Below are 27,435 nucleotides of genomic sequence, written 5' to 3' on the forward strand. Positions count from 1 at the left end.
ATATATACAGGGTTTACAGTTTGGTTCAGTGGCTCACAGCACCGACACTGTTCAAATTGTTCCCACGCCCTCTCTTGGCAGGAATATTTGTAGTGGAAAGACTCTGAGGCCATCTCCCCACAAGGAGGAGCAACTTAACTGTTACAGTAAAAAGCAGTCAGGTACCCTTCATCCTCCCAGCAGCTGCAGTTGTGATGGAATAGAGCTTTGGGGTCGTTTCCTCTCATTACCTATCTTCCCCCACCCTTTGAGCAGCGTGGGGAAAATTGGACAGATTTGCAGCCCTTTGTTTCTCAATATCATCACCTCCCTTACATACAAGCATTAAGAACAATCAGTTCCTGTTCTTGGCAAATAGCAGGGCTAAGTTAGTCAGTTTTGGCAAACACTTGAGCTGTCTGACACCTGTCTCTGGCAGGAGATATTGGGGTTGGCTTTTGGCCACAAAGAAGTGTTAAGATGGAAACTGTTGTATCCAAGATTACTGTTGGCCATATTGGCTGTTTTCTTACTTCTCAGGTTTCACTTAAGTGATACCATCACATAGTTTTCCTCCCTGTATGTGCTGTTGTCTCCTTGTCAGAGGATTAATGTTTGTGATTTTAATAACCCACATGGTCTACACTACAAACAGGTGTTGGTATAATTATATCACTCAGGGGTGTAGAATATTGACAAAATTATACCAACCTAATGCTCAGTGCAGACAGTTCTGGGGTCAACAGCAGAGGTCATCCCATCAACACAGCTACAACCTCTGAGGGAAGTGGAGTACCTCCATTGGCAGGATACACTCTCCCATCAGTAGAGCCCTGGGAGGATATAAAAATGTGGATCTGCATCCGATCCACATCTGCCAGGGCCAGCATGTGATCTCTTAGCTTTTACCCATGTCTGCATCCACATCGCATCAGCAAGCCCCCTCACAAGAGCCAGCAATGGGAGGGAGAGCCGCCAAGGATTCTTGCAGGGAAGAGGCATCATGACAGTGGGAACTGGGAGTAAGGGGCACTACTGGAGTAGGGTCTCAAGGAGAAGGGGCAACATGGCAGGAGGCCTGGGGAAGAATCAGTGGCATATCACATGCTGTTCTGGGGCCCAGTGAGCGAAAGCATACAGCAGCAGCTGTGTGTGTTCAGGACATGGTGGGGACACTCATGCTGCCCAAGGGCTGGACCTCCTGGACAGGAAGCAGTGCAGTGAATGGGCGCTGGACACACCCAACTCCAACCTGCTGCCCCAGCCACTGGCTCCTGGCCTCTGGCCCAAAGCACACTATGTCTTGCTGCTCAAGCCAGATGTCATGGGCAAGGTACTGCCAGTGAGTAGAGCCCTGCACAGTTGTATTTGCACTTAATCCTCTGTCCACAAAAACAGTCCACAGATGTCCGCATCCACATATGTGTCTATATGCAGATATGAAGCAGATATCCATGGATTTGCAGGGCGCTACCAGTTGGCATAGGTAGTGTCTTCACCAAGCACTACAGAGGCACAGCATCTCAGAAAGTCAAGCCACTTATTTAACACTCTCACTTCATTCACCCAAATTTGATCATTTTGACCATAGATTACAAAGCGCATCAATCCAGGGAGGAGATAAAATAAATAGTGATAGCAATTACGTCACACACACACTGCCCATTAATAGAAGTATTTCCTTTGTGCATTTTGTACAGTCCTATAAGCTTAGACTCTGTTTTTTACTACCATGCACCTGATATGTGAACTAAATTTCCTTTAAACTCCAAAATATAATGTTTTAACAAAATGTTTGTGAATTCATATAAAACATGTACCTTACATTTATTCAGAAAGACAAATGCACCAATGCAATGCCCTCCTCTTAATGTCAGTCAAAACATTCCTAGAAATGAATGTCATATAATTTAAACGGTTGTTATAACTGTGTTTAATGAACTTATAAATGTTTTCTTGTAACATGTCATTGCTTAATCAATAGTTTGGGGTTTGCTAGGTCTAATATAAAAAACTACCTCTGCTGACTTGTGAGTTTAGTGTATTAAGTTTAATTAATCGATTTTAAAGTGTAATTTATATTTCAGGAGATTTTCCAACTTAGTCATTCGGATGTGATTATCTTGATTTTGATTTGAGGCCAAATTCAATTCAGACACTTGAAACTTGGCATTTGTTTAGTTTTTCAATGCCATTCTAACCTTGGAAATAGATGGAATGCATTAAATCTAAGAGGCTGCCAGGTCATCTGACCAAGGTTTATAGTGGTACATTTCAGATCTGTTGGAACTGTTGCACTGTTTTCAGTTTGCTTTCTTATGTAGCCACAAACATTGCTGTTACTCAAATGAAAGAGCTGTGAATATCAGGAAAAGAGAGATCTTATAAAATAAGCTTTTTTTCTTTTAAATATTTATGTATTGACATGTTTATGTAATTTTTGTAAAAAGGTATCATGAATGACAGTTTCATAGTCAGCTGTTAATAGAACTTTATGCTTTAGAGCTGAAAATTCTATGCTTACATAAAGCGAAACAAAATACAGGACTATGTAGCACTTTAAAGACTAACAAGATGGTTTATTAGATGATGAGCTTTCGTGGGCCAGACCCACTTCCTCAGATCAAATAGTGGAAGAAAATAGTCACAACCATATATACCAAAGGATACAATTAAAAAAGATGAACACATATCAAAGGACAAATCACATTTCAGAACAGAAGGGGAATGCGGGGGGGGGAGGGAAGGAAGGTAAATGTCTGTGAGTTAATGATATTAGAGGTGGGGAAAGGTAGATGTCTGTGAGCTAATGGTATTAGAGGTGATAATTGGGGAAGCTATCTTTGTAATGGGTAAGGTAGTTGGTGTCTTTGTTGAGCCCCCCACGGTGAGTGTCAAATTTTAGCATGAATGACAGTTCAGAGGACTCTCTTTCAACTGCAGATTTGAAAGTCTTCTGGAGTAGGATGCAGGTGATTAGGTCGTCAAGACAGTGTCCTTTCTGGTTGAAATGGCAAGAAACTGTTTTTTCTTTGTGATCCTGTCTAATATCTGTTTTGTGGGCATTGATCCTTTGGCGAAGTGTCTGAGACATTTGTCCAATGTACATAGCACATGATAGCATAAATTATATTTCTGAATGTGATCGAGTGATTTGTCTCCTGCCATCCTTCTCCAGCCTCTGACAAACAGAGGCCAGGGACACCATTTCTATCCCCTGGATAATAGCCTTTTATGAACCTAACCTCCGTGAAATTATGAAATTAGTTGATTAGTGCCTGCTAGGGAAGATGCAATAAAATTTCAAAATCTTGTGATTGGAGGTTCTGGCTTGGAAGTTCTGGGTAAAATCGTCAAAAGTGCCTAAGTGATTTAGGAGTCCAAATTCCATTTTCAAAAATGACATGGGCATTTAGAAGTTCCAGTGACATGCAAAGTCAACAGGACTTGGGCTCCTAAGTCTTTTAGAACTTTTGAAAATTTTACCCTCTGCCTTTTTTTTCTTTAACCTGTTGTAATTCTTAGAAAACTGAACTGGATTCATAAAAATATGAACAATACCATTCCAAATCTAGATAGTTAATTTCTCCTTATAGATTTATATATCAATTTAGGATAGCTTTCTTTGATAGGATAACAAATCGTGTGGATAATGGAAAAGCGGTATACCTAGACTTTAGTAAGGCATTTGATATGGTCTCCCATGACGTTCTTATCAGTAAACTAGGCAACTACAACTTAGATGGGGCTACTATAAGGTAGATGCATAACTGGCTAGTTAACCATTCTCAGAGAGTAGTTATTAATGGTTCACAGTCATGGTGGAAGGGCATAAGTGGGGTTTTGCAGGGGTCTGTTTTGGGACCGGTTCTGTCCAATATCTTCATCAAGAATTTAGATGATTGCATAGAGAGTATGCTTATTAAGTTTGCAGATGATACATAGCTGGGAGAGCTGACAACTGCTTTGGAGGATAGTGTCATAATTCAAAATAATCCGGACAAACTGGAGAAATGGTCTGATGTAAATAGGATGAAGTTTAATAAGGACAAATGCAAAGATCTTTCTTAGGAAGGAACAATCCATTCAACAGAATGGAAAGTGATTGTCCAGGAAGGAGTATTGCAGAAAGGGATCTAGGGGTCATAGTTGACCACAAGCTAAATATGAATCAACACTGTGACACTGTTGAGAAAAAAAGCAAACATGATTCTGGAATGCATTAACAAGAGTCTTCTGAGCAAGACATGAAAGGTCATTCTTACACTCGACTCTGCACTGAACTGGAGTATTGTCTAGTTCTGGGCACCACATTTCAAGAAGGATATGGAGAAATTGGAGAAGGTCCAGAGAAGAGCAACAAAAATTATTAAAGGTCTGGAAAACATAAGCTATGGGGTAAGGCAGAAGTAATTGAGATTGTTTAGCTTGCAAAAGAGAAGACTGATAGAGGACATGATAGCGGTTTCCAGGTACCTAAAATGGTGTCAGACGGAGAGAGGAGGAATTTTTCTCTTTGGCCTCTGACTTAAACTGCTGCAAGGGAGGTTTAGGTTGGACATTAGGCAAAAGTTCCTAACTGTCAGGGTGGTTAACACTGGAATAAATTGTCTAGAGAGGACGTGGAATCTCCATCAGCGAAGATATTTAAGAGAAGGTTAGACAGACATCTGTCAGGGATGATTTAGATGGTGCATGGTTCTGCTGTGAGGTCCGGTGACTCGACCTGATGATCTCTTCAGGTCTCTTCTGGTTCTAGTATTCTGTGATTCTATGATACCTTGCAGTTTTTTTCATGTTCAGTTAAATCAAATGTTTCCACATAAAAACAGCAAATCTTGTACTTTTATTGTAGCAAGTTAATGTAAATATTTACATTTGTAAATGTTTTGAGTCCTTGCATAATTACTATACTTAAGTATTACACTTCTTACATTTTGAACATTATAATCAGAGCTCCTACTCCAAAATTGCATACTGAATCATATTATGAGTCTACGCCTAGACCGCAGGCTACTTTTGGGAGAAGCTTCTCCGAAAGAGATCTTCTGAAAAAACTTTTTCCGAAAGAGCGTGTCCACACTGCTTTTTCGATGCCCTTTGGCAATCTGCTTTTTTGAAAGATAGCATCCACAGTAAATGGACGCTATCTCATTTAAGCTGTGATTACTATGGACGGAGTGGCTACCAGGGCACTTACGGTTTTTCCTCTTACCTCTTCTTTCGAAAGAACTTCCTCTTCCCACACCTTTTTCTGAAAGAGCTCTTTCGGAAAAAGGCCTCTTCCTCATAGAAAGAGGTTTACCAATGTCAGTAAAACCTCTCTGTTCTTTCGGGGGGTTTTCAAAAATGCAAGTGTGGACGTAAGTGACTTTTTTTGAAAAACGGCCATTTTTCTGGAAAAAACTCTTTACTATAGACAGCCTGAATCATGTCACAGAACAAATGTATGATTTAGAGTATAGAATAGTTTAGTTTAACTCTTACGCATCTGATGCTTAAGAAACAGTTTTAAGTGAATAAATGATAAATAGTGCTTGAATAAATCTAGTACATCTAAGAAGCAGTTGGAAAGACTGAAATGTTGTTCATGGTGTATTGTGTCACAATTCATATATATCCACAAAAATGTTTTTATATTATGAATCAAATCAGCATTTTGCAGGGCCAAAAATCACTTGTGAAAACTGAGAAATTATTTGGTAGAATTAATCTATAATAATTATGCTTTGAGACTTAGTAATAAAAGAATAGATGGAGGAAATATTTTAACTAGAGTACTGAGACATCAAAAAAGAAAAAAAGTATCACATCTAGCAGGCAATTCAATAATATTTTACTAAATATTTTAAAAACACTGTGTTGGACATAATACATGCACTTTGTTCACTTCAGAAATATATAGATTTAAGAATATTTAGTATCTTATTTCAAAAAATCCTTAACTTATTTCTTGGGATTTTTTAAGATTATAGACAATATACTGTGATTGACTGTCTCACATTTGACTTATAATTCCCAGTACATGTATATAGAATTATAGAAATGGAAGAAACTTCAAGAGCTCATCAAGTGTAGTCCCCTGAACTTAATATCTTTACTATCTAGGGTTAAATGATTATTCCCCCCCCCCCCCATTATTTTACTATTATGTTTGGCTGGGTTTTTTTCAATCTCCCTACTTCATTACTTATTTATAGTCATTTCTGTGTACTCATCTCCATATCATCTGAGCACCTACTTTTGGATATAAAAACAACATAACAGTAAGATTTTTTATTATTATTACAATGTGTGCAACGATGTCTTTACCTGAGTAGTGGCTTTTTCGCGGGGTTATGGGTTCATTTGTACCCACAGCAACCATTAGTCCCCACTAAAGTCACAAACCTGAGTCTCATTGTACCAGGTCATGGTGCTCATAACAGAGGTCTGGGCCCAGCCCTATGCCACAGTTGGGTAAGTGTGGGACGTGCTCACTCACCAGCCCTTGCCGTTCACCCAGAGGCAAGATTAAGGTTGCAGTGCCACAGCAGAGGGTGAAGATGCAGAGCGTGATTGATCCTCCACTTGACTGCAGCAAGAAAAACATAGTATAGTCCACCCATTGAATCATGAGGCTCCATCTTCTCCTGTCTTAGGGGTCACTTCCAGTTCTTTATTCTCCTTTTAGTTTTATAACTAGCTAAATTTGCCAGATTTTTGTCATTCTGAGCATAATTAGTATTCTACATCATGGGCACCTTGTAATCCATGACCAATTACAACTAGCCTTTTTCCTACTTTTCAGTGCATGGAGCCTTCTCTGGTTGGTTGAAGCTAGAGGTTAAAAAACCAACCAGAGAGTACTTCCAGGAGGTGAAGCTGTTCAGAGATCTGATTGGCTCTCTAACTCCCCAGTGTCTTACCTCCACTCAAAGATGCAGGAAGTTCCTCTTCCATTCTTTGTCTCCAGGAAGGATCTTTTTGCCATGATATATAATTTTTCAGTCTCTCCTTGATGCTTCCTTGGTAAAGAAGATTTTTCTGAGAACAGGACCCTACCAGACGATTGTATTGTGGGAGAAAACACAGCAGTGTAGCAGACTCTTAAGACCAGACAGGATTCTGCTGGCGGGTCACTTGTGCTGTATTGCACCATTTCCCCCACTCTACAGCAATGTGGCGCACAGGCTTTAAGCAGCTGGGGGCACAGATTCAGCAGTGCAGCAATGGGAGCCAGCTTTTCAGAACCTCCAAGCCAGGGGTCCTTAGCCACTTGGTGCTCCAGGCCAAAGTAAAACATGGTGACAAGGGTTGTCTACAGCAGTAGTAATGTGGTAGGGAAGCCTTAACTTGTTTGAAACTGAAATTCAGCAGTAGGCCCTGGCATTTTGGAAACAATATGCCAGAGGTCCTTGGATTTCTTGCGTCTGCCATCTTCCTCCTTTCTTTCTCTGACTGAAGTGAAATTTCATGTCCAGAAGCTGCTAAATCAGAGGGTTAGGAAAAACCCACAGACCAAGATACATGATTCCTTCCCAACTGCTGTAGTAACCTGGTATTTTTGATGTGGTTGTTCTAGTAAGGGCATTAGCCAGTCCTTGTTATGGTTGGTATCTTGACCCCTGTGAATCCTGGCAGTCCTGCAGTCAGACATGACTTTTGTTTGGAAACAAAAACAACAGGTTAAAAAAACTACTCCCATGGCTGATGTTCTCCATATTTGGTACTAATTTCCATTATAGCAAGGCAGTCCATGGTTTCATGCACTAATCCCAGTGCACCTCTGAACTCTAGATTTTTTTTGTGATGATCATAACCAGAAATCAGATTATTTTCTGCATCATTATGGGATCTGACATAATCCCACTCAATTCAAAGCAGCAGGTTATCCTAGGAAGCTCATCAGAACGAACAGCTTTCTGAAATTATAGCAGCTAGAAAGGTGGTTCTCTTCCTAAAATTTCCCTCCACAATTGGTTGCGACTTATAGGGCTGTGGTAGCATGCTGGATCAAGAAAGCAGAGGTAAGACTCTTGAACTTAGAAGACTTACCAGGCATTGCCCTGCTCCAGGGCAGCCAGGGCTGTGAGGCCTACCTACTGGCTTGTCCAACGAGATGGCCCAGGGCGGTGGGGGCCATGCTGCCTGCACACTGGCTTCTCTCAGGAGCCAACCCAAGGTGGAGGGACTGTGCAGGCTGGCTGGTGGATGCTATCCAGGGGCTGCCTGGGATTGACAGGGCTGAGCACCATGGTGGCCCAGGGACAGTCCAAGGAGGCAGGGGCTGTATGGCAGCCAGCAGCTGCTTCACGGGGTAAGCCAGGGTGACAGAGGCCATGTTGCCATCCAGAGGTTGCTTCCCAGAGCTGGAGCTCTTGCTGCCCCCCGTGGTTGTTCATGGGTATAACTATCCCTGCTCTCACATCCCCCCCTTCTCCATTGCATTCTAGGCACATCCATTATCCTGGCACAACCAAACCATTACTGTGCTTTAAGTTATGATAAAAGGAAGCTGCATGCTAAATTTGGTGGTCCTAGCTCTTACTGTTAGGGAGGAGTCCTTGAACAAACATACTCACAGAGGGACAGACACACAAACTCTTTAAAATAGATGATAGAATATGGGAGGAATTCTTTTTCCTGGAGCGGAAAGTTTTCCAAGCCCTCATAAAGAACAGTCCTTACTCTAAGGCTAAGTCTAGACTATTGGAGGTATCCTGCAGAAACCCCGCCACATCCAGGGAACGCGCTCTTTTGGGGAGCCCTGTATACCTCATTTCATGAGGCATAAGGGCTCTGCTGAAAGGAGGCTTTTCTGCCATTTGGGCCGTAAACGGGCCGAAATGGCGGAAAAATCCCTTCCGGAAAAAAAGCGGAAAAAGCTATCCAAAATGCAGAGCTTTTTCTGCAAACTCACCGCAGTCTAGACCTAGCCTGAGACACTCAGGGTATGTCTACACTTGCAGCCTGTTTCGGAATAGGGCTGCAAATGTAGGCATTCGCAATTGCAAATCAAGCCCGAGATTTAAATATTAGATAAGAGACTTTTGCTCTTGATTCAAATTTCTTCATATTATAAGTTTCCCTCCTATTGTGGGGATTTGTTTTGCTGCTGACTACAACCGACATGTAAAATATCACAGAGCAGCAGTGAAAGGTAAAGCTCACTTACCAAGCTATAATTTTTCATTCTCTGCATTGGGCTCATGTTACTTCACGGCCCTTCACCCGAGGTGTCATTCATTTTTGCATCAGATTTCAGTTAATGTTGCAAACTTTCCCTTTTTCTCTTGCAGAACTTTCCTGCACAGAGAAAGAGGAATGGGGTTTCCTCACATTGAAATCTGTCTTTATTTCTTTATTTCCTTTTTGTTGTTGTTGATGTTTAATAAATTAACAAGATGCAAAAGATGAAGTATGCTGTCTGGAAAAAGCTTATCTTTCATTATTAAATATCAGAAGTTATGGCTTGTCGTCTTAGCACAGGCAATTGGCTGGGGAAGCAATTCGTTTTCTGAGCAGCTCCAACTCCTAGCTGTACATTGTGAAGCCAAATATGTTTTAAAAGAAAAAGGAAGATTCTTCCTGCTTGGAAAATGAGCAGGAATAAGATGATAATGGAACATGTACCATCATGTACCATCATCATGTACAATCTTGAGAAAATTTATGATTAGTTAAGAAATATTTACCCTTTTTTTAATATAATAAACCAAACTAGTTCAGCCATTTTCAAAATCAAAGAAAAAGTAGGAACAAAAACACTTTCCCTGTGATTTCCTGAGAAAAGCAGTCATGCATTAGTCATAGACATTAGAAATGTGGATTTTGGCATGAGGCAATCCCTAGTTCAGAGTTGTGCCTTTTGTTGGTCTCTTGATAATTGGTTGTGACTTGTCAAAGTCATAAAGTTTTTTAAAGCACTTTGTGCATGTACACAGCAATCTTTTAATTGTTTGCCAATGTTCTATTGGTTCTGCTGCACATAGGTACATAGCTTTGGAAAGTTTATATGCAGTGCTGTGTCTTTATGATTTATGGTGTACAGAGGAGGAGCATCCTAGTGCTCCAAAATCATGTGTGTTCTCAGGATGCTCATCTTGGGAATTTAATGGGAATTGACCACCTCGTTCATTTGAAAATACAGCCAAATATCCTGGGTAGATAAGAGTCCGGACTCTCTTAGCAGCACTTCATTATCTCAGAAATTCTTTAGGTGCTGCCATTTTTTTAAGCCTGTGTTACTGTACTACTGTGTCTGATATTTCTTCTGCTCTGTCAGTATTTGAAGCCAGATTATAGTCTGGTTAGGACTTTTAAGCAAATAAAAAACATTGTTATAAATCAAGCAATTAAAAATCATGAATAATTGTGTAATTAATCACACAATTAACAATAGAGTACCATTTAAATATTTTAGATTTTTTTCCCTTTTCAAATGTATTGATTTCAGTTAAAACACAAAATAGAAAGTGTACAGTGCTCATTTTATTTAAATTACAAATGTTTGCACTTAAAGAAACAAAAGAAATAACATTTCTCCGTTCACCTAATGCAAGTATTATAGTGCAATTTCTTTATCAGGAAAGTAGAATGTAGAAATTTGTAGAATTCTACAAAAGTAGAACTGTGTGTAAAAATAACTGCATTCAAAAATAATATAAACTTTAGCTTCCACAAATCTGCTCAGTCCTATTTCTTGTTCAGTCAGTTGCTCAGACAGACAAGCTTGTTTACAATGACAGGAGATAATGCTGCCTGTTTCCTGTTCAAAATGTCTGAAAGTGACAACAGGTGTTCACATGGCACTGTTGTAGTCAAAGTTGTAGGATATATACTTGCCAAGTGCACTAAGTACCCTTTGTGATTCAACCACCATTCCAGATGACAAGTGTCCATGCCGATGATGAGTTCTCAATAACAGTACAAAGCAGTGCAGACAAGGTGTGTTCATTTCATCATCTGAATCAGCTGCCACCACAAGAAGGTTTATTTCCTTTTTTGGTGGTTCAGGTTCTGTAATTTCCACATTGGAGTATTGCTCTTTTAAGACTTATCTTAAAAGACTTATCCCTTTCAAATTTGGGAAGGCAGTTCCAATTCTTAAACCTTGGGTTGAGTGTTGTCACTATCTTTAAAAATCTCACATTGGTAATTTCTTTGTCTTTTGTCAAATCTGCAAAAGTGTTCTTAAACATTTGCTGAGTCATCATCCAAGACAACTATAACCTATAATACGTGGTACAGCACATTTTAAATAGAGCCGGAAACATACAGTCACAAATTTAATTTTTTAATGTGTTATTGGCATTGGTATCGTCCTCTGGAATGGTAGCCAAAGCACAAAGGGGTATACAAACGTTTAGCATATGTGACGCATAATTACCTTGCAATGTTAGCTAAAAAAGTCACATGTAAACACCTGTTCTCACTTTCTGATGACAAAAAAGTGGTCAGCATTATGCCCTACAAATGTAAACAAACTTGTTTGTCTTAGCAATTGGCTGAACAAGACATAGGACTGAGTAAACTTGTAGGCTATTAAGTTTTGCATTGTTTTGTTTTTGAATACAGTTATGAACATAAGAACAGCCGTACTGGGTCAGACCAAAGGTCCATCTAGTCCAGTAGCCTGTCTGCCGACAGTGGCCAGCACTAGGTACCCCAGAGAGGGTGGACGGAAGACAATGATGAAGCGATTTGTCTCCTGCCATCCTTCTCCAGCCTGACAAGCAGAGGCCAGGGACACCACTTCTATCTCCTGGCTTATAGCCTTTTATGGACCTAACCTCCATGAAATTATCTAGCTTATCTTTAAACTCTGTTATAGTCCTAGCCTTCACAGCCTCCTCTGGCAAGGAGTTCCACAGGTTGACTACACACTGTGTGAAGAAGAACTTTCTTTTATTAGTTCTAAACCTTTTACCCATTAATTTCATTTGGTGTCCTCTAGTTCTTCTATTATGGGAACTAATAAATAACTTTTCTTTATCTGCCCTCTCCACACCACTCATGATTTTATATACCTCTATCATATCCCCCCAGTCTCCTCTTTTCTAAACTGAAAAGTCCCAGTCGCTTTAACCTCTCTTCATATGAGACCCATTCCAAACCCCTAATCATTTTAGTTGCCCTTTTCTGAACCCTTTGCAAGGCCAAAATATCTTTTTTGAGGTGAGGAGACCACATCTATACACAGTATTCAAGATGTGGGCGTACCATAGTTTTATACCGGGGCAGTAAGATATTCTGTGTCTTATTTTCTATCCCTTTCTTAATAATTCCTAGCATCCTATTTGCCTTTTTGACCGCTGCTGCACACTGTGTGGAAGTTTTCAGAGAACTATCCACGATAACTCCAAGATCTCTTTCCTGATTTGTCATAGCCAAATTAGCCCCCATCATACTGTACGTATAGTTGGGGTTATTTTTCCCGATGTGCATTACTTTACACTTATCCACATTCAATTTCATTTGCCATTTTGTTGCCCAATCACTCAGCTTGGTGAGATCTTTTTGGAGTCCCTCACAGTCTGCTTCTGTCTTGACTATCCTAAACAGTTTGGTATCATCCGCAAACTTTACCACTTCACTGCTTACCCCTTTCTCCAGATCATTTATGAATAAGTTCTTCTACATGCCTCACAATTTTATTCTTTACTATTGTTTCGACTAATTTGCCCATATGCAGCAATAAAAAAAATCTCTACTTGGAAATTGCACTTTCACAATGAAGATGTATTACAGTATTTGCGTGAAGTGATTTGAAAAATATTTTCATAATTTTACAATGCAAATATTTCTAATTAAAAATAATATAAAGTGATCATGGTACACTTTGTATTCTATGTTGTAGTTGAAATCAATATGTCTAGAAATGTAGAAAACCATCCAAAATACAGGCAGTCCCTGACTTACACGGATCCGACTTATGTCGGATCCGCAGTTACGAACGGGGCTGCCCCGGAGTACACGGACTGCGGGACCTCGCGGTCCTGCCGCCCGTGTACTCTGGGGCTTTCTCTGCGTCTCCCTGGTCTGCAGACCAGGAAGACGCAGAGCAAAGCCGCGGAGGGGCTCGGGCAGCGGGGCAGCTGCCCCGCTGCGCAACCTCTTCCCCCCCCCCCGCGCGGCTTTGCAAAGCTGCGGGGAAGCCGGCAGCGGGGCAGTCCAGGCGCGTCTGGGCTGCCTCGCTGCCCGAGCCCCCCCGCAGCTTTGCAAAGCCGCGGGGGAGGGGCGGCTCAGGCAACCCAGGCGCGCCTGGGCTGCTCCGCTGCCGGCTTCCCCGCGGCTTTGCAAAGCCGTGGGGGAAGCCGGCAGCGGGACAGCCCAGACGCCCCGCGGCTGTCCCGCTGCCGGCGTCCTCAGTGGCTTTGCTCCCCGTCTCCTTGGTCTGCTGGTCTCCAGCAGACTAGGGAGACTGGGAGCAAAGCCGCGGAGGACCCAGGCGGCGGGACCGCGGTGCGTCTCGGTCCGCCGCCCGTGTCTTCCTCGTCTGCTGGGGGGGGGGGGGGGGGGCGCAGCTAGTATGCTCCCCTCCCCCCCAGCAGACTAGGCTTTTCTCCGGACGCCTGTGGCAGAGCAGCTGGGGTGCTGCCAGTTGGTCCCGCAGCGCCGCTCTGGGCGCTACTGGTCCAACCCAGCAGCACCCCAGCTGCTCTGGTCCTGATTCAGCCGCTGCTGGTCAGTTTCAGCAGCGGCTGAATCAGGACGCCTGGGGCAGAGCAGATGGGGTGCTGCTGGGTTGGTCCAGTAGTGCCGAGTAGCGGCGCTACTGGAGCAACCCAGCAGCACCCCAGCTGCTCTGCCCCAGGTGTCCTGATTTAGCCGCTGCTGAAAATGACCAGCGCTGACTACAGGAAGCCCGAGGCAGAGTTGCTCTGCCCCGGGCTTCGTGGAATCAGCTGCTGATCAGTTTCAGCAGCAGCTGACTTGGGGACGCTTGGGGTTCTTAAGTTGATTCTGTATGTAAGTCAGAACTGGTGGTCAGTTTCAGCAGCGGCTGAATCTGGACGCCAGTTCCGACTTACATACAGATTCAACTTAAGAACAAACCTACAGTCCCCAACTTAAGAACAAACCTACGTAACCCGGGGACTGCCTGTATTTAAAAATTTTCAATTTGTATCTGGTAGGTTTTGAGTTAATCACTTGAGTTAACTGCAATTATCTAACAGCCCTAATTCTGTTTAATAATTTCCCATCAGTTTCTCACTTCCTTGAGAATTTGAGCGGAACCGTAGTGGGTCTGCCACTTGTTACCTTGTAATATCTTAATTTATCTGTCACGAGGTATGGCATTATTTCAATCCATTTGAACTCTTCCTCCTCCTTTAGAAAATGTATACCTGTTTCTGGCATATGTTCCCAGTCCTCCCCTGAGACTACACGGAACCAAATAATTTAATACTTTTTGCACAGTCAGGAATATATCTGTTTTATATTAGTTGTTGAGAGTTGTACTGGTGTTTCCTCTGTTCTTCCGTGCATATTTGAACTTTCTTATTCTTCACAGCCCCCACCTTCCAACCAACAATGAGTTTGGGACCTTAATTTTCACTTTTTCCCCACTTTTCTAATAAAGATGGGTTAATTTCTGGATATCTTGAGGTTTTGAAAGGGACAGTGCTACCATAAAACAGAAATTCTGTCCAGCAGGTTAGTAGGTCAAAATGGTAGCCAAGGCAGTGGAAACAAAATCAACTCCAAAACATGCTTCTGCTGCTCTTGCAATCCCCACCTTCCATCAGATATCAAGGACCCCTACTCCTCTTGTTTCCTTTCCCTAGCTGACAGTTAGCCACCATACCCTTAAAGGCCCATATCCAGCTAATCATTGAAGCTTCTTTCAGTGAGTAGCCCCATTAACTTCTAATGACTAAGGTAGTCGGTGGTATAATTACTCAGAAAACTATTGTGGTTGGCTAACTAGTTTAACTTGGGCTAATTTAGCAAAATAACAGACAGCTTATTCCGACTTCTGTAAATCTCATTCTATGAAGAAAAATAGTTATTTTGGAATAGGGGCAGTGTAGATGTTCTACTTTTGCTATTTCAAAATAGCCCCTCACTGGGGCCATTCTAAGTTATTCCTCGTGGGGCTCTAAATCGACATAGCACATCTATATTAGAGAAGCCTGCCTTGGATTAATTTAGGTTTCCCTGCAGTGTAGACGTGCTATTTCAAAATAAGATACGTTGGAATAATTATTCTGGAATAGCTTATTCTGAATATATAGTATGATGAGCTTTCAAGCGTAAGACCCACTTCATCAGAAGAGTTGGAGTGGAAATAATGGAATCCAAGATATATATATAACAGCAGAAGTAGTACCTGTAGGAGCCATGTTAACAAGGCTAATTAAGTGTGCTGGTTGTGTCCCAGTCATAACTTTTGAAGTGAAAATATGAATGTTAAAAGCAGGGGAAATTGGCTTTGTATTTAACCAGTTAATGCCTTTATTCAAGCTCAGGGCAACAGTGAAATTTGTAGATAGATTCCAGTTCTGCAGTCTCTCTCTCTAATTGGATGGTGAAATTCCTTTTTAGAAGAATGGCTGCTTTTAAATCCATAATTAAGTGATCAGGTAGTTTAAAATGTTCCCCTACCAGTTTGTGTTATCATTTCTGATGTCTGATTTGTGTCCATTTATCCTTTGTTGCAGAGACTATCTGGTTTGGCCAATACACATGGCATAGGGGCATTGCTAGCACTTGATGGCATATATCACAGAGGATGTGCAGTTGTATGATCCCCTGATGTTATGGCTTAGAGGTTAGGTCCTGTAATATTGTCACTTGTATAAAGAATTAGAACAAACACAGGGTAGTTATTTTCACTTTCATGGTTCTTCATTGCCCTAACCCATTCTACCTATCTCATTCATTCACTATCAAGATGTCAGCTCCTGCCTCCAGGGCAGCTCCACTACCAACTTGTTAAATTTTCAAACAAGCATCTTCATGCTTTCTCTCATACTGCCCCCACACATTTGAGATAAGTCATCTGAGAGCATCCACAGCACTAACTCATTATGCTCCCTAAATTTCCCTTTTTCATGATACCTACAAAAAACATGGCCACGATTAAGCTGCTGGTGTCCTACCACTAATTACTATACTGACCAGTCCTTGCACTTATTGTATTGTCTGTCTGTTGATGTCTGTTGTGCTGCAGTGGGATTAAAAGCTCTCTGGGACATGAATGATGTTTTTGTTTTAGGTATGCACAGTGCAGTCCAGGTCTATGACTGTGTCTCTGAGGTGCTTTGGGAGTATAAATAATAATGATTCCATGTTTATTTTAAAATTCCATTTTATATTATTCATCAGTGGGAAGTAATGGTTTTAAATGTCAGCATGTGTTGTGGGCAAGCATGCTGCTGGCATGAAATATAAAGATTCCTGGGGTATCAAACAGCATAAACTCGTCATGGGTTCATCTGTTATATGTTGGCTTGCTTAAGTCAGAAGCAGAATTGAAATAGACTATTGCGACAGAATGGAAACATTAGGTGCTATTTTCTATCCAAGCTAAGTCTGTGTAAAGAAAATAAGTGGAAGAACGTAGTATGTTCATTTGTCTGAACTGAGTCAAAGTTATAATAGGCAGATGAAAAATGACACTGATACCCTAAATACACACGCTCTGGTTTGTTTTGTGAATAAGCATCTATACATGCAAAAAGACCTTCTAGTGATTTTTGTAGTTGTAAGCTCCCTGTTTCAAACTTTATTTTTCTCCTTTAATATACTTTTAATGTTCCAATATTGATAGGATTGAATTCTGTATTTTGTCATGCCATTTTGATCAGATCTAAGAAGGCACTTGCTTAAATTAATGTAAGTATCTACTTGCATTATTTTTCAAGGACTGTGGCATAAATAACTTTATATGAGCCAGATTAAGTAGTTTCTTCATTGATGTATGTAATATTTTTTTTATTGCTGCTAAGTCTCTGAATCATTCCGCCTTAATGCAGATGGACTTTTTCCATGGTAAATGTTCTGAGCAATGAGTAAACTGCTGCATAGCATAAAGAATGTGAAATCCAAGAAACCATATCAACCTTTTACAAATTCATTCAGCTTTATTTATTAAAATAATTCTGTCCATATCTTTGTTAATCTGTCTCAATAAATTATCACAGCATTTACTTTTCTTTAGTGCCTGAAAAATATTTTGTTTTCCCTTCAGTTTAAACATGTAAACATAACACAGAAAACACTAAATATAGTTGCGCTCTTCATTTCTCGGACAAGAAAAGTTAAGATTATATGATAACATAAAGGAGAGGGCTGTCAGCCCTATTTGTTCTGCATTTGTATACATTTCTTTGAAGCCTTGACAGTTTGGTACTTAGATATTTATGCAGAAGCACAAAACACGTATTGTGAAAAGACTGATTTATTTTTAATTGTTAAAAAAAAAAAATCTTTGTGAAAGTGACATCAACTAAAATCTTTTTTTCTTGAGATCCTGGACCTTATATACTTCATAATACCAGAGGCCTTGAACATAGATTCTTCTGTCTTAATGCAGCTCACAAAGCAATGAGCTGTGAAAAATTAGGATCACAATGTCATGATCATAAAAATGTTTATAATCTGTGCATAAGGGTATTTGAATGAATTCAATTAGGGTCACAACTCTGTGCTTTCCTGAATTTCATGAACCTTTCTGAGATACAGACTGTAGATATCACTGATTTTATATGAACCTTTCAATCAGGAGGAAAAATCTAAAATATACTTTCCAGTGGCATCCTTCTGTTGGTGGGAAAAGTGAAAGAAGGGGAGAAAGAATGAAGGGGAATAGAGAGTCGCAGGAGCAAAAAAAAAAAAAAATTAATAGTAGAGAAAATGAAGCAAAATTAAGGAAAGAAATGAGAGGGGTCATAAGCAAAATGTGAATTGGTGTTCATGGTGAAAGGGGACTCTTCAAATGTAAAAGAATGTGTGAATACAGACACAAGGAAAGAAAAATGAGAAACACAAAGAAGTGAATCCCCTCTGTAGGGTTTAGCCTTACTCAAAGAGAGAATGGTTTGGAAAATAATATGTAGAAATAGTACAAAAATGCTCCGCTTGTAGTGAGAAATTTAAGTCCATTTTATGTTATCAGTGGAATATGAACCAGTACTATCTATCAGCTATAAAGCCACCTTCTTCTTCTTCATATTTAAGTCAAAGTGTTGCTGACGATCTTTAAGTTCTCAATGGTTTGGAACCATGAGTGTATGGAAAGTTTTTGCTGAGAGTTTCTGGGACTGAATTTTCCAGAATTTGTTATAGGGTTCTGAGAGGTGGGCGGGACGGGACATTTTTCATCGTTAAGTTTCGTTTGTCCTTTTCTCCCATGCCAGGCACAATGGTTTGATTTAGCTGTTTGATTTGTTTCTCCTTCTCACAACATAATTCACATTACTTGACTGACAGCAGTGGTTTGGAAAAATGTGGTAATTTCGTTTAGTGATATAAAACGTTGAAAAAAAGGTCTAAATGCAGTAGTTATTCAGGAAATATTTTAAAACTAGTTAAATTTTCTCACACTACCAGATTTCTTTCCTGTGGTCAAGTGATCAACGTCACAGTTATGGCTGAATAACTTTGAACTCCTTTTCACCTCTCCCTTCCCCTTCTGTTCCCCTCTTCCTTCATTCTGATTGGCTAGCAGTTCAGACCCAAAAGAATTACAGAGATTCATGTCTTGGTTTTCATTTATATGTATGTAAGTATTTCCTAGTTTTACACTGTGTAGTTTCACAGATAAATTCCTTTGTGGCATCATGCACAGTCATTATGTGTGATTCCAGAAGGGTGCATGTGAGAGCTAGAGCTGCACAACACATTTTAGCACTTATAGTACAAGTTACAATTCCTGATGAAACTCCTTTCACATTTTTTAGATTTTATAGCCTATCACACAGTGGTATCTGGTTGCTCTTTTGTCGATTAAAAAATTATCTTTGTATGGAGCCTCATTTTTCCTTTTCTTTGCTGTGCCTTTTCTTACTTACCATGTGTATGTTTTGTTGATTTTACTCTATTCCTTGTGATCTGATTTAGGGTCAGGAAAATTCTCCTGTTGCTTGCATACCATTTTAGATAACTGTTGCTTTATTTGTTCATTCTCGGTCTTGGGATAGTGTGTAACACAAAAATCAGATTCAATGATGGTTTGGCTATTCAACAATTGAAATGATATCCATGAATTACCAGGCATGTTCTCAGAAATGTGTGCATGCAAAAGCTAACATTATAGGAATATAGAGCAGCAATCTGACAGAAAAATTCATATAATGCAGTGTGAACTAGAATCAAGAGAGCTGATACAACTTTGTGTCATATTATCAGTATAAGGATTTGTTATAAATACTGAAAAGGAAGAAAAATATATTTAGTTGCAATTTCCATTTTGAAGTTTGCAAGGCATTAAAATATTCATGTTTCCAAGGTTAAAGCAAGAATGTTAGATAGCCATTGTAGGTTTTTGATTATTCTTTAGTATTATAACCAATCTCAGCTAGGAAATTAACTGATACTTAGTAAAACTGGAGTTTCATTTTACTGTTTAAGTACTCACAGCTGCACCAGGCATGCTTTTCAAAACAATTTATTCTGATTTTGATTCATAAATATGAAGAAAGAGAGAGGTGTGGGAAATGCAGAACTAGTTATTACCAGTACTGTAGTTCAATTTCCATGTCCAGTCCCACAGGAAAGACATTGATATGTGCATCTTTGTTTAAATTATTAATGCTGCTTGATTTGTTTGAATGTGTTGATTGTATTTGAGTTTATAGTAAAATTATCAAATCTAGTCTCCTTCCCCAAGCCAGCAGATAAGTATCAAAAGCAGCAACAGGAAATAAAGTAGATTTATTAATTGTAGTCAGTGAAAGATGTAGGTGCTAGCAAGGTCATTGATTACTAAATTTTATTAATATAATTATAACAGTTAACACTGTCAAGGATTTCAAACTTTGAACCTGACTTATTTTTCAACAATTTTTTATGACGTGGCATTATTTAAAAAAACAAAAAACAAAAAAAACAAAGGTATGAGCCTGAGAGAGTTGTAGGTGAGTCCAAAAAAAGAGGGTTGTTTACAGGTCTTTCTTGCAAAATGCTAACTTAAACCTATACTTTCTTTTAAATAGGTGGAGGCAGATACAGCTAATCTGAGTTCCAGGTTTCCTTCTCTTTGCTTGGCCCTGGCTCTCAGTTTTCTGATAATCATTAATTTAGGATTAATTATGCAGCCAAATCAAGGTTGTTTTATCCTTCTACATTGATGTTTTCCTGTTAATATTTAATTCACAGTCTGAGGGCCAATAACCTCTGCAAAGAAAGATTGTAATACATTTGTAAGCCTCCCAATGTGAAAGAAGAGGAGCTCAAAAATTACCTTCTTTTGAATATTCTATACTGTAAATAAAAAACAAACCTTGTTTGAACAGGAAGAATTATTAAACTTTGGAACAACTTGTCTGCAGGCATAGTGGATCTTCCATCATATGTTATATTTAAATCAAGACTGAAAGACTTTCTAGACCAAATGTTCTAGCTCAAACAGAACTTACATGCCTGATGCAGGAATTACTAGGTGAGGTACACCAGCCTTGCCTATCCTAGCTAACAGCCATCGATGGACCTATCCTCCATGAACTTACCTAGTTCTTTTTTGAACCCCATTAATCTTGGCCTTCACACCATCCTCTGCAGAGTTCCAGAGTAGCTGTTCTACAGTACAAATGTTTTAAAAGTCCTCAGATATTACAAAAAAAATTGTGGAGTTGAAGTTGATCTATCATGGAAATACAGAGGGGTTTGGTTTTTTTTTTTTTTTTTTTTTTTTTTTTTTTTCAAATAAAGCATGGTTAGGTAAATAAAAGGAATGCCAAATATATGATAAATAAGCATGTTTTAGCCTACACTAAGTATTCAGAATGGCTGAGCTGAAAGGTCAGTGTTTTGATGGAATATGGTGAAATTTCTTGGGAGGTTATAGTACTGATGTCTCAAATATGTGGCACTATCCACAGTGTGAATTTCTATTATTTCTGTAGGTTCATGACCTGTCTCTTGTGTAGGTTCATGACTTGTCTCTTGTTTGCATAGGCCAAAATACGTACTGTATTTATCCAGAAACATACCCTATTATCTCAGTCGGTGAAATGTAACCATTAACTTTTCATGAAACACTGTACAGAAACTGACATTTTGTGGTTTGATGCATTAAAGACAGACAAAAGAAAAAGAAGTCAGAATTATTCCATTTCACCTACAATAAAGAAACCTAACTCTATTGTTTACAAGACTTAGTCCTAGGCAAAAATGATCTCATAACTAGTGGAATATTCTAAACATTTTAGGGGTATTGCTTATCAATTTTATTGTGTATTAGGTTTGTTAAAGCTTATCCTTTCAATTGTAGGAGGAAGAATTGGAGACTCAGATTTCATTTCTCCAAGGACAACTAAATGACCTAGAGGCCATGTGCAAATACTGTGCAAAAATGATGAACACACATCTTGGTAAGTGAAGTACCCAAGACAATTAATGGTAGTCTTGGTTTAACTTTTTTCCATGTTTGCATACCTGGAACTAAAGTAATAGTTTCTAACCGTCATATCTTTTTATTTTTTCTTAACTGTCGTCCTTTTAAATAAGGTCACTTTTAAGCCTATTGATTAAAGTAAGGATGAAAAGCAGACATATTGGGACAGATGGCCTTTTCTTGTTTTTGGATTTCTTGTATTCTAAAGGACACCACAAAACTCAGCTCAATTTACAAGTCTATGTACAGGTCAGCTGTTACACAGTAATCCATGGTACATTAAAAGTATGTTTGTAGAAAATCTATAAATTTTCATCAGCTGCAATGGAGTAGTAATTACTTTCATTACATAAAAAATTTTTGTCGCTCTACTTACTTCAGGCTGGTTTCTAGTCTCCTGCCACTCCTGGGTCTTACATTAGCAGCAAAAGACATGAATTAACAAAGGAGCCTAGTGTATTAGGAGAGGAATCAACAATGGAAGTTATTGGACTAACATATTACCAAGGCAAATTGAGGAATAAAACGTGCAAAGGTGCCCAAGATTAGTGCATATAGATGCAAGAAACATTGTTCTCCTAAAATTGTATTAATCCAAGCATCAAGACTTGCCCTATTCATCCATACATCAGTGTAAAAACTGGCAGTATTGCAGTTCTCCTTAAGCTCTTCCAGCTATATCCTTTTTGGTTGCAGTTAGGCCAGACAACCTTCACTTGGACCTTCAAGTTATCATCTCTGGCTCTGCTTTGCCTATGGTTTCCAGTCCATGATACCTGGTAATATTCCAGGTAACTTCTAAACAACGCTGCCCATCTTTTTGCTGCTCCAGACTATAGTCATAGAGAGCAAGGCTGCTTCTTGACACACACTCTGTTGGTCACATTGCTTAGTTCCAGTCCAGTAAACCTAAGTCTAGTGAGCCATATTTTTGACCACTCAAGATGCTGAATTTATATTAGGGCCTTTTTGGTGTATTTTGCCTTAAAGGCATGCTTCAATATTCTAAACATCTCGTTTTCTCCAAGTCAATTTTGGAGCAGTTAGTTTGTACTTTATAAGCTCTTCAAAGCTTTGGAGTTTGGTTCAATGTAACATGGCTTTGAGCATCAGTTCTTGATAGTTTTCTGGGTCTTTCTCTTGCTTCTTCCCCCTCCCCCCCCCCCCCCCCCCAGTTTCTCTTTTAGGATGTAGTTCTTTCCTGAAAACCAGAGAGAAGTTGGAAGGATGGTCAGCTGCCTCTTGAAGTTTGGATGTAAGAGGAAGTTATGCTGCAGGAATTTAATCTGATATTTTAGGTCTATCTGAAAATGTCATTTGGACCCAACTGAACTTTGAGGGAGAACACCTGAAAAGCCAGCTACTGGAGCCATCCCATGGGATTCCAGTAAGCCCAGCTAGAACCCAGTCTTGAAAGATTTGTCCTCGAGTGAAAGTGTGAGCCATATCATTTAGTATTGATGCCAGTCAATGAAAATGGTCCCAGTTTCCATCTCTGCTCAGCAGTTTCTCCAGTTTTCTTGAAGAAATCTGTATTGTTGTCTTTGAAGCCAAATGTTCCAGTGCACACTAAGGCCTGGCTTACCTTTTTTCCTATGAGCTGGAGCTTAGTACCACCAACAGGGTATCATGCCCACAAAACTATTGAGCACAGGAGACAGCGACTAAGAACCAGGCAGTCATCACACCACTACCAAAGCCTGCAATTCAGGTTCTTCCAAGGTCCCACTGGCAGAACTTGGAGACTAGAGGTGCACATTTACAGTACTACTGTATTTCTTCTGGAACCTTGCTCAGCCAGCTGGAAAGAACACGTGTCATTTTTGGTTCATGATTCAACAAACCTGGCACCAATGCTAGTAGGAGACTTTGAAACTGAGGAAGCACAGATTGTCATTTATGACAGCTAGGCATACCAAGTGTTAAGTCTCTTGCCTTTATCTCTATTGGGATGGAATCTCATGATTCTTCCACTCTTAAACCAGGACCCTGTGTATACCCCAAACCCTTGTCATTCTGCAGATCCAAGTGGGTCCAGGCACCTTTTTAACCTCCGTTCTTGAACCTGTAATACTGACCACCCATCCCCCCTCATTTTTATTTGGTACTTGGAAGAAATTGTATGCATGTCTATCTTATTTAAAGTACTCACCATCCATAACGTTAAGCTGGACAGGATTATCTTCTTCAGATACCCCTATGGGTGTCTGTGCCTGTCTCTTTTTGTCTGGTTCTCCTTCTGCTCTCCCAAGTATGTTCTTCTAAAACCCTTCAGCCTCCTTTGTTTTCTAAGAAGACCTCTGGTCAGATAAGTTCATAGGCTGTCCTGAGTGGTTATAGGAACAGTGTAATCAGATTTAATATTTCTGGGTTTATGCCTTAAAAACCCTCAAGAGGAAGCTGTTGTACAACTATCTTGAGACATCTCAGTTATGCCTGGCCTGTCCCAGTTAGCATCCTATTGGGAAGCAAATGTTTTAGAGGGGGAGCCGTGTTAGCCTATAAAAATAGAAAAAACTTAAAAAAAAAAACAAATAGTCCTGAGCAACTTAAAGACTAGCAAAGAAATGTAGATGGTGTCATGAGCTTCTGTGGGCACAACCCACTTCTTCAGAAGAATAGAGTTAAGGGGTCTATGTTGCAAATAAACAGCAGAGAAAGAGAGGGGATGAGGAGGGAAAGAGAGAGAAAAAAATGGAAATTAGAGCAATGGTGAGCAAAAGGGCCTCCACGGGTTGGATCAGGCCCACCAAGCAGGTTGATCTGGCCCACAGAGGTCCTGCTGCTCCCCAACCCCCAGGTCATTCAGGGCCTAGGGACAGGGGAGCACTCAGCACTTAGTCAGCCCTGGCAGTTGACTCTTAAGTGCCCTGCACTGGAGGGCAGGGAGTGAGAGACTTCATGCTCCCCCTGCCTGCAGGCCCTGATTGACCAGGGGACACTGGGGGGGGAGGTGGGGGAAATGCACAAAGTTTCCTCTCACTGCCAGGGGCACAGGCGCCTGAAGGGACCTGACAACTATTCAGAACCGCTGGCTGTTCTCTCTAGGGGGTGCAGGGGCAAAGACTTCACATGCTCCCCCACTCACAGACCAATCAGGGGTGGTCCTGGACCACTTCAAAAATGTATGAAGTACCCCTCAGTCAAAAATTATTGCCCACCCCTGAATTAGAGTGTCCAAGCTAAATGAAGCTGATAGAGTAGATTCTAAGTATTCTTAAGTACCCAGTGCTTGGCTTTTTATGTCATTAGGATGTGAAATTTAGCGGGTAACTGGATGACTGGCTACATTCTATATCCTAATGACATAAAAAAACAAGCACCAGGTACTTAAGAGTACTTAAGAACCCTCTCGATCAACTTCATTTAGTATGGACACTCTAACTGATCATATTTTTTTCCAATTTTTTCCCTTCTCTTTCCCTCCCCATCCCCTCTCTTTCTCTGCTACTTATTTGCAACCTGGACTCCTTAACTCCATTCATCTGAAGAGTTGTGCCTCCGAAAGCTCATGATACCATCAACATTTTTATTTTGTTAGTCTCTAAGGTGCTGCAGGGACTATTCATTGTTTCTGAAGGTTTGGTTTTGTTTTGTTTTACATTGGGAAGCAGTTCATCAAAATATTCATGTAGGAAACACAATGCCAGGAGCAGGTCAAGGTATACCAATAAGCAGGGCTTGACAAACAGCAGCAAAACCTACTCCCAAGCCCCTCACTGTGCATGCGCAAGACCCGCATTGCGCATGCGCGCACCGCTGGTGAACGGGGAGACCGGCTGAAATCTACTCGCCACAGGTGAGTAGATTCAGTGATTTGTCAAGCCCTGCTAATAAGTTATTAAAGAACACAGCTTGATTTGTCACAGTGAGAGCACAATTCTTGACATGGATACTCACATTAAGAGCTTCAGCAGTCATTGTCAGTGCATGATTGGGTAGCATTGACTTGTCCTCTCTCCAGCCAACATAGAATCATAAAACCCTAGAACTGGAAGGGATCTCGAGATCATCAAATCCAGTCCCCTGAATTCACAGCAGGACTGAATACCATCTAGATCAGGAACGAGCAAAGGATCCCACCCTCCAAGCATTTTTCTCCAGCCTGCCTAGCTGGTTAGCAGAGCATGCATACTTACAGATAGCCGGCAGCGTGTCTTCAGCTGCCTCCCCCTCCCCTCTTGCTCTGTCCTGCATCCAAGCTGCTCCCAGGATTCTCCTGCTAGCTGTGCAGACAGGTGTGGAATGGAAGGCAGAAGGGAGTACCTCATCTCTGCAGCGCAGGGTTCAGGAGAGGAAAACACACGGGGGGAGGTAGAAGGAACTGCTCCATGAAACTGAAACATGGATGGTGACTGAGCCATCCCAACCTGGAATCTCAAGTGGTGTGCTGCTTACCAGGAGCTCGCATTCAGGATGTCACTGAGAGGCTTACCAAGCTGATCAAACCTTCAGATCGCTACCCCTTCCTGCTTCTCCACGTAGGAACGAATGATACGGCCAAGAATGACCTTGAGCGTGTTACTGCGGATTATGTAGCGCTGGGAAGAAGGATCCAAGAATTTGGAGCGCAAGTGGTATTCTCGTCCGTCCTCCCTGTTGAAGGGAAAGGACTGGGCAGGGATCGTCGAATTGAGGATGTAAATACGTGGTTGCGCAGATGGTGTCGCAGACAGGGCTTTGGTTTCTTAGACCATGGGACTCTGTTCCGAGCACAAGGATTGTTAGGAAGAGATGGGATCCACCTAACGAAGAGAGGAAGGAGCATCTTCGCGGGCAGGCTTGCAAACCTAGTGAGGAGGGCTTTAAACCAGGTTCGTCAGGGGACGGTGACCAAAACCCTGAGGGGAGTGGGAAAGTCGGATACCGGGAAGAAATGCAGAGAGGAAGGGGCAAGAAAGGAGGACCCATGTTTCGAATGGAGAAGATAGGACAATCAACTGGTTACCTGAAGTGTTTGTACACTAATGCGAGAAGCCTGGGCAACAAAGAGGAAGAACTGGAGGCCCTTGCCCAGACCAAGAAATATGATTTAATTGGGATAACAGAGACTTGGTGGGATGACTCGCATGACTGGAGTGCTGTCATGGAAGGGGATAGACTGTTCAGGAACAACAGGCAGGGGAGAAAAGGAGGAGGAGTTGCACTATATGTAAGAGAGCACTACCATTGCTCTGAACTCCAGTATAAAGAGGGAGAAAAACATGTTGAAAGTCTATGGGTTAAGTTTAAAGGAGCAAACAACAGCAGTGATGTTGTGGTTGGTGTCTGCTACAGGCCACCGAATCAGGTGGATGAGGTAGATGAGGCTTTCTTGGGACAACTGAGCAAAGCTTCCAGATCGCAGGCCCTGGTTCTCATGGGGGACTTTAATCACCCTGACATCTGTTGGGAAACCAATACGGCAGTACACGGGCAATCCAGGAAGTTTTTGGAGAATGTTGGGGATAACTTCTTGACACAAGTGCTGAAGGATCCGACCAGGGGCCATGCGCAGCTTGACCTTCTGCTCACAAACAGGGAGGAACTAATAGGGGAAGTGGAGGTGAGTGACAACCTGGGAAGCAGTGATCATGAGATGGTAGATTTCAGGATCCTGACCAAAGGAAGAAAAGAGAGTAGTAAAATACACACCTTGGACTTCAAAAAAGCAGATTTTGACTCCCTCAGAGATCTGATGGGCAGAATCCCCTGGGATCTTAACATGAAGGGGAAAGGAGTCCAGGACAGCTGGCAGTATTTTAAAGAAGCCTTATTGAAGGCACAGAAAGAAACCATCCCGACGCGTAGCAAGAGAGGCAAACATGGTAGGAGACCGGATTGGCTTACAGGGGAAATTCTTGGTGAATTTAAGCACAAAAAGGAAGCTTACAAAAAGTGGAAACTTGGACAAATGACCAGGGAGGAGT

At 40.9% G+C, this 27,435-nt stretch overlaps 1 protein-coding gene across 6 annotated transcripts in view; it reads left to right on the forward strand.

The window, feature by feature from the left end:
• TBC1D5 (TBC1 domain family member 5) overlaps positions 1–27,435 on the forward strand; it is a 515,710-nt gene that overhangs the window by 451,427 nt on the left and 36,848 nt on the right. For all 6 annotated transcript variants that reach the window (XM_075922103.1, XM_075922104.1, XM_075922102.1 and 3 more), the window contains one exon: positions 21,404–21,503. In XM_075922103.1, coding sequence (XP_075778218.1) covers positions 21,404–21,503 — 100 coding nt within the window. The remainder of the gene's footprint in view (positions 1–21,403; positions 21,504–27,435) is intronic.

The sequence above is a fragment of the Pelodiscus sinensis genome, chromosome 2, assembly GCF_049634645.1.
Source record: "Pelodiscus sinensis isolate JC-2024 chromosome 2, ASM4963464v1, whole genome shotgun sequence".
NCBI classification, from domain to species: Eukaryota; Metazoa; Chordata; order Testudines; family Trionychidae; genus Pelodiscus; species Pelodiscus sinensis.